This window comes from Jatropha curcas, chromosome 4, assembly GCF_041381405.1.
Source record: "Jatropha curcas cultivar XTBG-Jc1 chromosome 4, XTBG_Jcur_1.0, whole genome shotgun sequence".
NCBI lineage: Eukaryota > Viridiplantae > Streptophyta > Magnoliopsida > Malpighiales > Euphorbiaceae > Jatropha > Jatropha curcas.
The window spans coordinates 25,779,672-25,796,883 of record NC_143154.1 but is presented as its reverse complement, the minus strand read 5'-3'; the positions used below and the strand labels follow the sequence as shown (position 1 = coordinate 25,796,883).

Sequence of the window (17,212 nt, the reverse complement as noted above, 5' to 3'; positions counted from 1 at the left end):
ATTGATTTGATTTCACATCATATAAATGCTTACATGTTGTTTTAATCCATGTTCTTATGTTATATTTTTGTTTTACAATGATTGGATGCATGCATGTTGAGCAAAGGAATGTAATTGTATAGAAAACGAAGTCCAAAATGCATGAAAACACAAGTCGCGAGCGCGCAGGGCAAAGTCGCGAGCGCGAGATGCTTCCCAGAGAGAAGTCGCGAGCGCGTCTTCAAACCTCGCGAGCGCGAGAAGTGCAATCGAGAGTCAGAGAGGTTTCTGGCTCAAGTCGCGACCGCGCAGCACAAGTCGCGAGCGCGAGATGAAGTCGCGAGCGCGCTTCTGGAGTTCGCGAGCGCGAAATGCGCAAACTGAGAGTCAGAGAGCTTCTGGCCAAAGTCGCGACCGCGCATGTGAAAGTCGCGAGCGCGAGATGCTTTCCAGACCGCGCGAGCGCGCGACGTATTTCCAGATTGTGCAGTCTGTGTTCTTTTGGCCATAACTCTCAATATACAACTTCAAATTGAGTGATTCAAAAGCCCACGTAAAGCTAACACATAGGGAAACAAATAACTCTTCTATGACACTTCCTAATTCCATCATTAAATAGGGCAAAAATCATGGTGAAGTTACTGGTTACTTTTCCAGCAAAACCTGTTTCAGTAAAAACTCAATCTCTACTTCATTTATTCATTTCATCTCATGCTTTTCCACCATTTTCAGTCATCTTTCTCAACATTAAACCACATATCTCCTCATTTCAACACATCACACGAATTATCATGCAAGGAAATGAATTAAACTAAAAGAGATAGCACACCTTTATGCCAATAAGCTTAAGCTCTTCTTTTAGCTTCCTTCTACCTTTGGCTCACCTCTCTTGGATAGAATAGAAGTTGAATTAATGCTTAGCTCCCATTAAAATCTTCCCCACCATTAAACGTGATGGAGAAAAGTAAGTATAAGAGGAAGGTAGAGGAAGAAGATGAAGATAAGGATGAAGAATTGAAAATGAAATGGAATCCACGGGTAGTCTCTAGAATGTCATTGATTTTTGTGAAAATTACCAAATGGTACCTCAAGTGTCAAAATGATACAACTCAATACCTCAACTTTACACTTTCGTGCAAGCAAGTCCTAATCCTTATACTTTGATCTTTTTGTTTCCTTCAAGTAAGTCCACTTCTTTTCCTTATTTCAATTTCAACCCATTCTAGCCCACTCTAGAATCTAATGGATCGAACCGGGTTTTGGATCAGTCCGACTCGACTCTAAGCAACGACTCGATTCAATAGAAAAATGGGACGTTACACTGACCGTGTTGATAGATTTAGGAGAAGAAAAGGCTTGGTCTGGTGATTGCTTACACGAAGAGCTCCAATAAAATATGTGCATGGATCCACTTGAGAAGATAGTGTATTTTTCACTCTTGCTTTTGTAACGAGCAACAAGTTTCATATTAAATCATTGCTTCTGAGTGTAATTTTCTACATAAATGTCATATCTGTATGTATCTTAGAAGAAGAGTCAAATTAAGCTAAATCTTGCATTTTAAGTTTTTAACTCCTCTCTAAAAACAGTTGCTCTGCTCATTTCAAATTTAGCTAAATGTTAATAATGTTTTGTGCTGATTTTAGAAAGTAGTCATCATGTTTTTATTGTCATAAATGTGTTTCTCTTCCGCGTTTCATAGCTGCTTGATGTTTGGAATTGGAAATAGGTTGAGCCAAATTTGGAAAAATTGAACAATCGAATTGAATCAGTCTGGTTTGATTCAGTATTTTACAAAATCCTACTGAGCTGATTTGGTAAATTGATTCTATTTTTATTTTTAGTGGAGAACTAAATTTTTTTGTCTGGTTTGGTTCCTATTAAATAAAAATAACCTCAAATATGCTTTAAATAGTTAAAATCAAATTGAACCGAGTTGAATCGGTTTAGTTTGATTTTATACACTATTCAATTTTGGTTCAATTTAAATTAAAAAAATATCAGCCTACTTAGTCTGCATTGCTTCAGCTTGGCTTGAACCAGACCGATGAATGGCCGCCCCTATCTGAAAGTATCGAGTGATTGAAATCAAGGGTTTCAATATATAAGCCATCTGAAAGATTCAAAATACCTTTCTTTTGATTGTAAATAAAATTTTAAAATAAAAGATTAGTTGCAAATTCCTATATTTAGGATAAATCAAATTTCTACTCGGATTTTCATTTTTTGTAATACTAATATCGTAATTTGGCCTATTAATACCAATATTATAATTTTGAAATAAGGTACCCAAGCATATTTCACAAAAATCACTTTTCCTATGAGATTGCTAATTGGCTTTACATATATATACCGTACATACTACATACATGTGTGTGTATATACACTTTGTATTTACCGTTGATGCCATCGCTGCCGGTCGCGATCGTTGTGGTTGAATTATATAAGCTGTATAAGGATAGTTTGGGGATTACTGATATAGTTTTTAGCAATATTGACATGTTCTTAATTTTTATATATATATATATATATATATAATTGACATTTTGTTAATTTAGAAAGCTAAGTTTTAACATTTGTTAAGTTGTCCCTTGAAATTAAGATTTGAAAAAGGCCTATCTAATTAAGAAAATTTTAATCTTTGAGTTAATTAAAATTAGGGTGGAAAGGCGGTTCAAGGTATGGTCCCCATTTTCTTAACTTTTTTGGTTTCTAAATTATAAAAAAATTAAGTATTTTTAAATTTCTGATTTTACCATCTTCTGTGTGGTTGGTTTACTTTGACTCTTCAAAAATTACCATATATAATACTGCACTGAACTGTAGATGCATCATCCGTGTTTTGATTTATATAGCTGACTTATTCTTTGGTAGGAAATTTGAGTTTATTCCAATTTTTTTCATATTACCAAAGCTTGCATTGACCACCATTAATCAACCATTCCAATTGAACCTTTTCTTTACAAATTATCACATAACCTTAAAAACCGTGTCTCTTCTTCTCTCACTCTCTGAAAATGCAATCCCATTCCTTCACAGCCCTGTCTTTGGCTTTAATCATTACTATAATCTCTCTCTACCCTTCAAGATTTGTATCTGCAATTGATGAGCGATACCAGAACTGCAGCGGAACATTTGATTGTGGAAACATTACAGGTATTAGCTATCCTTTCTGGGGATCAGCTCGACCTAATTACTGTGGCCAACCGGGCTTCTGGCTTAATTGCACAGAAGAAACCGCAGTGATCACAATCACGAATCTAACTAACCAAGTCCTTGACATCTATAGCGAGTCACAGACTCTTAAGGTTGCTAGAACAGACTACATAGGAGGAATCTGTCCTAATTTCCTTCACAACACTACTTTGAATTCAGCTTCTTTCAATTATTCTTCGGGTATTCGGAATATAACTCTGTACTATCATTGTCCTGCTCTTTCGACTGCAATTGCTATACCTCAAGGGTTCTCAAGTCAGTTTACTTGTCCCTCCAACAACAGCGATAGAAATGGTCCTTATGTGAGGGGCGATAGCATTAATTTTTATGTGACAAGAAGGCTAAGTTCTTTTGGCAATTCAATAAGGAGCTTCTTGGAAACTTGCAAAGATAACGTTACCGTTCCGGCAATAGAGTCAGCTGTTCCGCCTGTAGAGATTAGTCCTACAGAGGACAATTTGATTAGAGCTTTAGAGCAGGGTTTTGGACTGCAATGGACTGCAAAGGAGTCTACTTGTGCCACGTGTAAATTGTCTGGTGGGATCTGTGGTTACAACCATACTACTAGTTCATTTGCTTGTTATTGCTCTGATCAGGCTCAACCGTTTAGTTGTGGAACAACAAATCAACAGGAATCAGGTGTGTCTTCTTTTTCTTTCTCCTGCTTTGCCTTGCTTAATAACGACTCTGCTTCTTCGTCTCCTCCAAGATCGGTGGTTTTCAATGGAAGAGAGAGAAGAGTTGTAGAGACCCCAAAAGAAAAAGAAAGAAAGAGAAAGAAAGAGAAAGAAACATGATAGATTAGGGTAATAAACAGGGGTTAAATGGTAATTCACTATTCTTGCCACGTTGGACAACCAAACCGAAATAAATGTCATGTCATGTAAAGGGATGTATAAGAACACGTGAATTTCACTCAGTTTCATTAAATATTTCGATTATTCGTATCATCAAAAACACATAAAATTGAAAAAAGAATTAATATTCAATTGTCACAATTTTTTATTCAAACACAAAAAAAAAAACAAGTATAAACACCAAAATCAACATTATCAATTAAAATTTTGATAGCAATTGCTTTATTTTTATATATATAGGAAAATTATTTCATCTTTGAGATTTTATAAAATTAATTATTTCGTCCTCATGTTTTTATATATTGGGTATCTAGTCTCCGAAGTTTGGTTCTATCTCATTAAATAGTTCTGTCTTATTAAATGGTCATTCTGTTTGAGATCAACTCTTTTTTTCGTTAAATAAGACTTAAAAAGTAAGAGAGAAGAGATAAAAGTATTTTAAATGGAAAAATATAGTACAATCCATGTGGTTTATAAAATATAACTAATCCGTCTCTATCTTTTTTAAAATATATCAATTTTTGCATCTTTTCAGCTAAATCAACAAGAAAATACAGAGATAAAAGGTGAGATACTAGAATATTATGTCAAAAAAATTACAGTACGATGCATATGGTTGAAAAAATACAACTAACCTGACTTTATATTTTTAAATGATTTTTTTACTTAATTTATTTATTTATTGAATTTATATAGTTGCAGAAACGGAGATTTGGGGTGAAGAGGAGAAGAAAAAGCATATTGACTTTTAATTTTTGTCTTATCAAAAGGGCATTTTAGTCTTTGACTAGGTATTTAACAGCAAAACTCATCGAAATTTGAATGGAAGGACCACATGAAGGGAATCAAACCTCGGAGACTGACAGGACGATGAGTTAATTAATTTTATAAGAACCAAGGAACAATAATTTTGTAGTGTGACACTATTCCGTCCCAGACTTATTTCATTATGGTCATTCATCACCTAATATTTCTGGCACAACTGATTATTGCAGGAGACAAATCAAATATATCAGTGAAACTTGGAATAGGTACGATTAAGTTCTGCTACAAACATACATGTTAAAGTTGAAATAAAATTAGTTACACAAAAGAAAATCTGAGGAATCTTTTTTCCATTTCAGGACTTGGCGCAGCAGTGGCAGTTGCAGCTATTTTCAGTATTTGTTATTGCATCACTAGAAGAGGATTTTGGAGCGAAACGAAGAACAGAAAACAAGAAAAAGACATAGAAGCATTCATTATGAACTATCATTCTCTCATGCCACAACGGTATTCATATTCAGACATTAAGAAAATTACCAACTCATTTGCTGATAAACTAGGTCAAGGTGGATTTGGAAGCGTGTACAGAGGAAAATTAAAGGATGGTCGATGTGTGGCAGTAAAAGTTTTAAATAAATCTATAGGCGAGGGAGAAGAATTTATTAATGAAGTTGCGAGTATTAGTAGAACTTCACATGTCAATATTGTTACTCTATTAGGATTTTGTTATGAGAGGACTAAAAGAGCTTTGATATATGAATACATGCCTAATGGGTCTCTAGATATATTCATATACGATTTAGGCAATCAGCTAGAAAGGAAAATGTTATCTGACATTGCAATTGGCATTGCTAGAGGTTTAGAATACTTGCATCAAGGTTGTAATACTAGGATTGTGCATTTTGATATAAAACCTCAAAATGTCCTTCTAGATGATGATTTCTGTCCAAAAATCTCTGATTTTGGTCTTGCAAAACTATGCAAGAGAAAAGAAAGTATAGTGTCAATGTTGAGTGCGCGAGGGACAGTAGGGTACATTGCTCCAGAAGTGTTTATGAGAAGCTTAGGTGGGGCTTCTTACAAGTCTGATGTGTATAGCTACGGAATGATGATCCTTGAAATGTTTGGAAGAAGAAATACTAGTGATATTAAAGCATCAGAGGGCAGCGAAATGTATTTTCCAGATGAGCTTTATAAGTATCTTGAACCAGTAGAGAATTCTAGTATGAATGAGAATGTGATAGAAGGAGATGAAGGAGAGATGGTGAGAAGGATAATAATAATAGGGTTATGGTGTATTCAAACAAATCCATCAGATAGACCATCAATGACAAAGGTAATAGAGATGTTGGAAGGTAGTTTGCAATCTTTGCAAATTCCACCAAAACCTCTATTCTCTGCAACTACACCAAATGTAGAGGTAGAGTACTCATCTACATTGTCATCAGCAGCGGACATGATCCCAGAAGCATGAACACAACATTTTGTCACAAGTAGAAATTTAGACATAGTAGGCATTTTCAGAGTTTAATTGTTGAAGTAGCTAGAGTTTGTGAAAAACCAACTAAACCAATTAAGGGTTTTCTCATTACACTTGGATTTATTTCATGTTTTGTTCATATGGTATGATCATGTAATAGTATATAGGCTATTTATGCTACACAAAATTTTAATCTCACCAGAAAACAAAAGCATACAGCCATATACCCACTTTTCAGCCTCATTTCAACAATGTTGAATTCAAACTATGAGTTAAATCAAGGAGTAAGAAATAGAAATACCCACTTTAACATCCTTTAATTAATTTAACTCAGGGATTGGTTTTAGAGGCACTGTGAAGGGCAGAATAGCTAGAATTACGCTTCATTGGTTAAAAAATTTACGTTTAAAAAAAAAAACAATTAATTGCAAATTTCTGAATTTAGTAGAAATCAAAATTCTATTCGGATTTATATTCTTTTAATACTCCGATTATGATTTCGCCTATTAATCCGATTTCCTAACGACTTTAGGAATAAAAGGTTGCCAGTATAAATAAATTGCCCAAGCATAAATCGCAAAAATCACTTCAATTCGTTTCTAAGAATTAATCAACATGGAATCAAAGCAAACCAGAAGAAGCCGTGGCTATGGAGATGATTACTGTGAAAAGTTTTTTCGATGAGTTTGCTGATAATTCTTCTTCCTCGTCTAAAGCTACCATAATTCCTCTCCCTTGTTATAGTTATAAACTTGCTGACTAAATTTAAATTGCAACTGTTATTTTGTTATTTGTTGACTGAGTTTTTTGCTAGAAAGTAGGAGTAGTGGCTAATAAAACGTGGAACAGAAGCAGTCCACTTTGTAGCTATTCTTTAGCATAATAGTAGCCGATTTTGCTGTAACAAACTCCCTCTACAGACTATAAAGAGGAGAATAGATTAGAGGTTTTTTTCATCTTGTCTAATAAAAACAGAATCAAATTTTTCCTCTAAAAAGTGTGTACTCTATCTGCAGAATTTAAGTGCAGCAGTAAGAGTTCTATTATGTTTTATCTTAAGTAGGTCTTCCACTTGCTGTATTTCCAACATTTGCTATCAGAGCCTTAAGATCAAGGCCCACACAACACAATGTCTCACATAGAAATAGAGAGAGAACAAAGTGAAGAAGCCTCTAATGATGGAAACACCTCTACAGTTGAAGGCGCCTTGTTCCCCCAGAAAGAAGGTTCAGTAACGTTGAAATATCCTATGCTGACGAAAAGTAACTACGCAGCATGGGCTATAAAGATGGAGGTCTTCATGATGGCTCAAGGTGTGTGGGATGCAGTTGAGTCACCAGGGCCAGTTGATAAACGCAGAGACACGATGGCGTTGGCTACCATTTACCAAGGTATAGGAGAAGATACCTTGCTTCAACTGGGTGCTAAGAAGACTGCAAAGGAAGCATGGAACATGCTGAAAACGATGAACCAGGGGGCTGACAATGTTAAAGAGGTACGAACTCAGACGTTATGGAGAGAGTTCGAAGCGTTGAGAATGAGCGATTCCGAGAATGTTGATGATTTCTCAGGAAAGCTTACAATTATTGTCAACAAATTAAGGAGCCTTGGAAATACTGTAGAGGATGAAAAGGTGGTGAAAAAATTGTTGAGATCAGTCTCATCCAAGTTCCTACAGATCGTATCCACCATAGAAGAGTTTAGTGACCTATCAACAAAATCAGTTGAGGATGTGATAGGTTCACTAAAAGCCCATGAAGAACGTTTACTCAGCTGTGGTGGTAAGTCTGAAGAAACACTTCTTCTAACGAGAGCCGAGTGGAAGGCAAAGGAGGAGGCAAAAAAGAACAACAAAGCTTCTGCCGATACAAGAGGTGGTAGAGGCAGAGAACGCGGAGGACGCGGTCGTGGCAAAGGAAGACACAGCGATGAGTCAAGCCGAGGCGGCGATGATGAGTCGAAATCGCAAAAGAAGAAATTTGAAAAATCAAAAATTAAATGTTACAACTGTGGCAAAATGGGACATTTCGCATCAGAATGCGTGTCAAATGAGAGAGATGAACGAGCTAATTTGACAGAAAAAATGAGGTAGAACCGTCCCTTTATTAATTGAAACTTGCGAGTTGAACATTTCACAAGGAGAAATTTATATTGAAGAACCTTCCTTGTTGATGATCGAAACTTGTGAAGACAATGAAGGGGAAGTATATATAGCAGCTTCAGGAGGAAGTGTTATGAAGGAAACCGGTTGGTATCTCGATACTGGAGCCAGTAACCACATGACAGGTGATGTAAATTGCTTTTCTGAAATTGATCAGTCAATTACTGGTAAAGTAAAATTTGGTGATGGGTCTATAATCAACATACATGGGTTAGGTTCAGTGTTGTTCCAATGCAAAAATGGAGAACACTTGACACTAACAAATGTATATTATATACCAAAATTGAAAAGCAATATCATCAGCCTAGGACAAATCGATGAAAATGGCAGACGTGTGATTATTGAAGGAGGAATCTTGAGGGTTTATGATGACTCAAATCGGCTCACAATCAAGGTGAACAGACAACCTAACAGATTGTTTATTGCAAAGCTCCAGGTTGCCGAGAGAGTGTGTTTGAAGACTCGCATATCAGATCAGAATTGGCTATGGCACGTGAGATGCGGTCATCTGAATTTCCAAGCATTGATGAGGATGTCAAAACAGAGAATGGTGGAGGGACTGCCAGAGATTACACAAACTAATCAGGTGTGTGATGGTTGTGTAGTGGGAAAACAACACAGATTGCCATTCCCACATACTGCAATGTTTAGAGCAGAGGAACAGCTTGCGTTGATACATGGAGATCTCTGCGGTCCGATTTCACCAATAACACCAGGAGGTAACAAATATTTTATGCTCTTATTGATGATTACTCACGCTATATGTGGATTTTGCTATTAAAGTGGAAAGGTGAAGCATTCGAAGCTTTCAAAAGATTCAAGAAGCTGGCAGAATCTGAAAGTGGAAAAAGATTAAAGTGTTTCAGAACAGATCGTGGGGGTGAATTTAATTCATCTGAATTCAAGAAATATTGCGAAGAAAAAGGTGTGGACAGACATCTCACGGCACCATTTTCCCCACAACAGAATGGCTTCGTGGAGAGAAGGAATCAAACTGTTCTTGAAATGACGAGGAGCATAATGAAAAGCAAATCGATACCTGCAAATTTATGGGGTGAGGCTATTAATACTTCAGTTTAAGTGTTGAACAGGTATTCGACGAAGAGTGTAGAGGGGATGACACCATATCAAGCTTGGTGTGGGAAGATCCCAAATATACACCATTTTCGTGTATTTGGTTGTCTTACTCACATCAAGACAACATCACCTCATCTCACCAAACTTGAAGACAGGAGCGTAAAAGGAGTCATGCTTGTATACGAGGAAGGATCAAAAGCTTACCGAATCTATGATCCAATCAAAAAGAAGCTAATAATAAGTAGAGATGTCATTTTCGAAGAAGAAAAGAGATGGTCATGGCAGTCTGAAAAGAAAGAAGAGGAGCTGGAGAGTGTCGGTACCTTTGCTGTACAATTAAGAGATACAGGGGGTACTACAATGGTATTGGAGGAGGGGGAAGTGTCGCCTCTATCCTTGGTACAAACCTCTCCTATCAGTACATCAGACTCAGATTCTAACAACTCTACTCCGCAACAAAAGTACAGGTCATTGCAGGAAATCTATAATGAAACCAGAGAAGTTGACACAGAGATAGGCATGTGCTTCTTGTCTATGGAGGAACCAACACAGTTCGAGGAAGCAAACCGCAATGAAAATTGGCGACAAGCAATGGAGATGGAGATTGAATCAATTCAGAAGAACAGAACTTGGGAGCTTGCAGATTTGCCCAAGGATCATAAAGCTGTAGGGCTCAAGTGGATTTTCAAGCTGAAGAAAGATCCAAATGGGAAGATAATCAAGCATAAAGCCCTACTTGTAGCAAAGGGCTATGTGTAGAAATATGGAGTCGATTACAAAGAGGTGTTTGCTCCAGTTGCGAGGATTGAGACGGTAAGAACAATTCTTGCATATGCAGCACAAAGGCAATGGAAAGTTCACCATATGGACGTCAAAACACCATTTCTAAATGGTGAACTCGAAGAGGAGGTGTACGTGCTGCAGCCTGAAGGATTTATTGACAATAATCATCCGCAGAAGGTGCTTAGACTGCATAAGGCCTTGTATGGCCTAAAGCAGGCCCCAAGAGCATGGAATGCCAAGCTGGACCGGAGTCTCATATCACTAAATTTCAGAAAATGCCCATTCGAGCACGCGGTTTACATGAAGGAAACAGACAATGATGTTACTGTGGTGGGAGTATACATAGATGATCTTATCCTCACAGGATAAGTGCAACTTTGATTGATAAATTCAAGCATGAAATGAAGAAGGTGTTCGAGATGAGTGACTTGGGACTCCTAAGTTACTACTTGGGAATCGAGGTGAAACAAAACTCAGAATCTATAACTTTATGTCAATCGAGTTATGCCAGCAAGATTCTTGAGAAAGCAAGGATGTCGGATTGCAATAGCTGTCATATACCCATGGATCTGAGGTGCAAACTGAGTAAGCATGACGAGGAACCACCAGTTGACGCTACTGCATACAGAAGCATTATCGGGAGTCTTCGATATCTGGTAAATACCCGTCCTGATCTTGCTTATTCTGTTGGGGTGGTTAGCCGATATATGGAAACTCCAACAACATCACATATGAATGCTGTTAAGCAAATCCTTTGATATGTGAAAGGAACACTTGATCTCGGAATCGTGTATAAGAAGAATCAGGAGTGTGAGGCGTTGATTGGGTATAGTGACAGTGATCTTGCAGGTGATACGGATGATAGGAAGAGCACAACTGGAATTATGTTTTTCCTTGGTGAAAGTCCAATTACTTGGGTTTCACAAAAACAAAGAATTGTTGCTCTTTCTTCATGCGAAGCAGAGTACATTGCAGCAACAGGAGGTACCCGTCAAGGAATATGGCTTACAAAGATAATTGCAAGTTTGAGAGGCAATAATCAAGTTAAGCCTATTCTAAGGATAGACAATAAATCAGCAATCTCTTTAGCCAACAATCCAGTTCATCACGAAAGAAGTAAACATATCGATACAAGGTTCCACTTTATTCGTGACTGTGTAAAAAATGGAGATGTCAAGCTGCATTACACCAGAACAGAAGTGTAGCTGGCGGATATTCTAACTAAACCGCTAGGCAGACAAAGATTTCTGGAGCTAAGGGACAAGATTGCAGTCAAGCAAGTTTAAGGGGGTGATTGTTACTGTTATAAACTTGCTGACTAAATTTAAATTGCTGCTGTTATTTTGTTATTTGTTTGACTGAGTTTTTTGCTAGAAAGTAGGAGTAGTGGCTAATAAAACGTGGAATAGAAGCAGTCCACTTTGTAGCTATTCTTTAGCATAATAGTAGCCGATTTTGCTGTAACAAACTCCCTCTACAGACTATAAAGAGGAGAGTAGATTAGAGGTTTTTTCCATCTTGTCTAATAAAAATAGAATCAAATTTTTCCTCTAAAAAGTGTGTATTCTATCTGCAGAATTTAAGTGCAGCAGTAAGAGTTCTATTTTGTTTTATCTTAAGTAGGTCTTCCACTTGCTGTATTTCCAACATCCCTAACGTGTCATCCGCGTCGCTCTCTTTGATAATAACTTACATCGAGGATTACTTGAAGTTGAAATCTAATCCAACCGATCTCAAAGCTTATAATGCAGAATTTGTGAAGAAACAAGCTGAGGACATAAAAGAATTGATTTTGGCGGCTAATTATCTAAACATCAAATATTTGTTGGATTTGCTTAGTCAGGCCATTGCTGATCATATTAATAACAAAAGCGTCGAATATGTTCGTCGCTATTTTGGGATTGAGAATGATTTTACGCCACAAGAGGAAGCTAAACCTCGTGAGGAGAACGCTTGGGCTTACGAGGGTGTTGATCAAGATTAATTAATTTTATTTTTTTTATTGGTTTGTTCAATTTGTTGCTTGGATCTTTCCATAGCTTGTTTAGTTAGGTAGGAAGTTTTACGTCAGTTTCATATTTTAATTAGTGGTTTGAATGATTAAGTAGTAATGATATAGGTGGAATAGAATAACTCGGTTGAAGCGTAATGATCATGCAATGCATAATATGTTTCATTCTTTTTCCTTTTTTTCGGTAGTGTCATTTTATGATTATAGTAGTAATTTTATTTCGGCAATTTTAGTGCATGATTTTTCATTCCGTTAAAATATCTTGACAAACTTATTGTCCGAATGAAGAAGTTGAAGATTAGGGTTTGGATTCGATTTAGTTTTTTTTGTATGATATTTGGACTTGAAGTTTGTTTTTGGATTTGTTTGAGCTTCAAATTGGTATATACTTGTTTAAATATTTAATGGGGGGAAGAAGGCCTCTAAATTGGGGGAGGAACTGAGTTGAATGAAAATTAATTTTAAGTATGTGGGAAGGGTTTTCCTATAATTTCACATCAAGGCCTCTACGGCTGCGATTCCAGAAAATCCAAGTGATTTGACATAAAATTGAACCATCTGTGTCTCAAGATGGTTATCGCAGCGTCTTCATTCCGATTCCATGCAGTGCTCGGATATGTGAAGAAAGGTAATACAGTGTGTAACAGTTGTGTCAGTTTCAATGCTGTTTGTGATATGATCTTGTCTCGTCGTGTTTGTGATATGATCTTGTCTCGTCGTGTTTGTGGATATGATCTTGTCTCGTCTCTAATCAAACGATTTGCTACCAGAAGTTCACACTAACGAGTTAGTCATCACCATAATTATTAATTTGTTATATTGTTGCTCCAATTTTTGTGTTGGCAATTTTGTATTTTCTGCAAATATCCTTGCACATTCCATCTTTGCAATGAAGTTTGAATCATAGAGATAACCAATCATTCCTACAATATTGTTCATGGGAATTTGCGCATGAAATTACTGCATTATTTTTTACTCATATTAGAGATCTTTTTTAGAAGAATAGAGATATTAGAGTTGAAATTGATATGATTCATTTGTTCTCTTCAGGGAACAGCAGATGAAGTTGTTGATTGCTCACATGGGAAACAGCTTTCGGAGCTTTGCAAGGAGAAGTATGAACCATTGTGGATAAGCGAGGGCGGACATTGCAATCTTGAGTTTTATCCAGAATTCATCAGACATCTGAAGAAGTTTGTGCTATCGCTAGGAAAATCAAAAGCAGCCACAAATGGCTCTAAAAAGACAACTGTGTTAGAAAATCAGAACAAACCATCTGAGAGTGGAACTTCAGATACTTTCGAATTGGGTGCTGACCTTCCTGAAATCTCTAGAAATAGTTTAGATAGTAGGCTTGAGAAGTCTAAGAAGCCAGATAAACCTGAAAAATCCCGGATGAGCACTGACCGTGTTGATAGATTTAGGAGAAGAAAAGGCTTGGTCTGGTGATTGCTTACACGAAGAGCTCCAATAAAATATGTGCATGGATCCACTTGAGAAGGTAGTGTATTTTTCACTCTTGCTTTTGTAACGAGCAACAAGTTTCATATTAAATCATTGCTTCTGAGTGTAATTTTCTACATAAATGTCATATCTGTATGTATCTTAGAAGAAGAGTCAAATTAAGCTAAATCTTGCATTTTAAGTTTTTAACTCATCTCTAAAAACAGTTACTCTGCTCATTTCAAATTTAGCTAAATGTTAATAATGTTTTGTGCTAATTTTAGAAAGTAGTCATCATGTTTTTGTTGTCATAAATGTGGTTCTTTTCCGCGTTTCATAGCTTCTTGATGTTTGGAATTGGAAATAGGCTGAGCCAAATTTGGAAAAATTGAACAATCGAATTGATTCAGTTCTGTTTGATTCAGTATTTTACAAAATCCTACTGAGCTGATTTGGTAAATTGATTCTATTTTTATTTTTAGTGGAGAACTAAATTTTTTGTCTGGTTTGGTTCTTATTAAATAAAAATAACCTCAAATATGCTTTAAATAGTTAAAAATCAAATTGAACCGAATTGAATTGGTTTAGTTTGATTTTATACTGTGGGTCCCGAATATATATGGCACAACCTAAGAGGGGGGTGAATTGGATTTTCTAAAAACTGAAATAAATTTTAGAAATTCTAAACAAGAATTAAAATTTTAAGCACAGCGGAAAAACACACAGAACTTTGTGAGAATAGAATATGGATTAGAATATCCTCACAATGTTCTAATTATAAAAGATAGAAAGTCTGTGCGAAGTGCAGCTATTGATTAGAACAGCTTCTCACTGACTTATACACTATCAGAACTTCTTTATGAAGGAAAGTTATAGAAATTAGAACTTCCTCATAAAGTATTTAGAAAATCATATAAGGTTGTGTGAAAAAAAGTTATTGAATTTAGAACTTCTTCACAGAGCCTTAATCAAATATCAAAACAACTTTATGATGAAGAGCTATCAAGAATAGAACGTCCTCATAAAGTTTAGAACATTAACTAGAAACCCAATCAGTGAAATATACTGGGAATAGAACAATAGTTAGAACATTGTATATTCACTTTATTAGAATACCAGAGTTCTAATGTTCAGAAAAGATAAAGCTTATTATCGTTTTAGAACATCTGAAACATTAACAGTTTTAGCGTTTCTAAATTAAACAGAAGTGCAATAAAGACAGTATCAAGCAAACTTCAGAAATTAGAAAAGATCAACACAAACATTTATAGTGGTTCAGCACTAACTTGCCTACATCCACTCCCCAAGACGCATCTTGAGATCCTCAACTATGTTATCTCTTTTCAAGGGTAAGAGACAAACCAACAGTACAAGGCAAATAGATCAACACCTAGATCTACCCTTTTTGTCCCACTAGATTTTCCAAAGGTTCTAGTAAACCTCAACCCTTTTCTGTTTTTGGTAGAGTACAGAAAACTCAATTCAAGACATTACTATCCCACACAAGGAGAAGGTCGCTTGATAACCTCTATCTCAATAGCTTCTAACCTAAGCTATTACACACAAAAGTTTAACAAATAAAGAGCCTGTCTACTATAGATTACACAATCTAAATAGACAGAAAGAAATGCCCATATAAGCACAGGAAAAACAGTTTTATCAGATTAGAAGGTCGATTAGAACACAGAGCTATTTTTCAAATGTAACTGTAAAAATTCTTTTCTTCTTTAAATATGAAAACGTTAAGGTATAGAGATGAAAATAAAATGGGGGTAGAGTAAGTTTTGAGAGAAAAAGATTCGTTCAATGAGAGAGAGTGCTCTTAAAACAATTACTCTTACTTCACCAAAATGTTTAAGGCATGAATGTTCCTTTATATAGGAAACAAAGGAGCTGTCACCTTTTGGAAAGATATCAGAATATCTTCTTTCCTTATTTTAGAAGATGTGAAAATCTTTGTTACCAAAAATTATTTTATCCATTTTTGGTAAGAGAATAAAACCCGATTTTCACTTTCCTTTAGAAAAGATTTTCGACAGCATTTATTTTGGAAAGAATTATTTGCGGAAAAGATGTTCTTACTAAAACCGAAAGATATTTCGTTTTTAGGTAAAAAAAAAATAATTTTAAGTACTTTAGATCTTTCAAAAAATTTTCCGAAAAGGAGAATGATTTTATTACCAAAAACATTAGAAAGAAAATCTCTTTAGTTTTAGGAAAATAAATCTTTTCGATTTAAAGAAATATTTTCGAAAAAATAAAATAAAAGAATTTATTTTGAAAAAATCTAATTTCCGAAAATACTTGAGAGAGAAAAAGATTTTTGTGCTCATATGTAACATTTCTCTCTATCCTACAAAGTTTCCTAAATGCCTAGATTACTAGGATCTTCGAAATCTTCACTCTCAATGTAGGACTTGCCTTGTATAATTTCTTTCCAAAGAAATTCTGCATAAAATAAAATTAGCACAAATAATATAATTTAAATTTATTTGTTTTGTAATAATCATCAAAATCCGAGATAAGCATTTTGACCCTTGAGCCAACATATACACTATTCAGTTTTGGTTCAATTTAAATAAAAAAAAAAATATCAGCCTACTGAGTCTGCATTGCTTCAGCTTGGTTTGAACCAGACCGATGAATGGCCGCCTCTATCTGAAAGTATCGAGTGATTGAAATCAAAGGTTTCAATATATGAGCCATCTGAAAGATTCAAAAGACCTTTCTTTTGATTGTAAAGAAAATTTTAAAATAAAAGATTAGTTGCAAATTCCTATGTTTAGGACAAATCAAATTTCTACTTGGATTTTCATTTTTTGTAATACTAATATCGTAATTTGGCCTATTAATACCAATATTATAATATTGAAATAAAATACCCAAGCGTAAATCACAAAAATCATTTTTCCTATGAGATTACTAATGGGTTTTACATATATATACGGTACATACTACCTACATGTGTGTGTATATTTACCGTCGATGCTATCGCTGGTCATCATTGTTGTTGTCATCGGTAGCGATCATCGTGTTTGAATTATAAAAGCTGTATAAGGATAATTTGAGAATTACTAATTTATTTTTTTTAACAATATTGACATGTTCTTAATTTATATATATTTTTTTGACATTTTGTTAATTTAGAAAGCTAATTTTTAACATTTGTCCCTTGAAATTAAGATTTGAAAAGGCCTTTCTAATTAAGAAAATCTTAATCTTTGAGTTAATTAAAATTTGGGTGGAAAGGGGTTCAAGGTATGGTCCCCATTTTCTTAACTTTGTTGGTTTCTAAATTATAAAAAAATTAAGGAAAGTATTTTTAAATTTCTCATTTTACCATATTCTGTGTGGTTGGTTTACTTTGACTCTTCAAAAGGACCACATATGATGTACTGAACTATAGATGCATCTTCCGCGTTTTGATTTATATAGCTGAT

The 17,212-nt window shown here is 35.3% G+C and overlaps 1 protein-coding gene across 1 annotated transcript; it reads left to right on the top strand.

Annotated features, from left to right (window-relative positions):
• The first annotated feature begins 2,850 nt into the window (after window positions 1-2,850).
• On the top strand, window positions 2,851-6,770 carry LOC105638763 (LEAF RUST 10 DISEASE-RESISTANCE LOCUS RECEPTOR-LIKE PROTEIN KINASE-like 2.7). Its single transcript, XM_089720262.1, has 3 exons — window positions 2,851-3,834; window positions 5,048-5,083; window positions 5,177-6,770. The coding sequence occupies exons 1-3, from the start codon at window positions 2,997-2,999 to the stop codon at window positions 6,289-6,291; spliced, it is 1,989 nt and encodes a 662-aa protein (XP_089576388.1). The 5' UTR covers window positions 2,851-2,996; the 3' UTR covers window positions 6,292-6,770.
• The last annotated feature ends 10,442 nt before the right edge of the window (window positions 6,771-17,212 follow it).

Coding starts and splice junctions, on each gene's coding strand:
- LOC105638763 (XM_089720262.1), top strand. CDS start 2,997: ATGCAATCCCATTCCTTCACAGCCCTGTCTTTGGCTTTAATCATTACT. Junction 3,835..5,047: donor AACAAATCAACAGGAATCAG/GTGTGTCTTCTT, acceptor TGATTATTGCAG/GAGACAAATCAAATATATCA. Junction 5,084..5,176: donor ATCAGTGAAACTTGGAATAG/GTACGATTAAGT, acceptor TTTCCATTTCAG/GACTTGGCGCAGCAGTGGCA.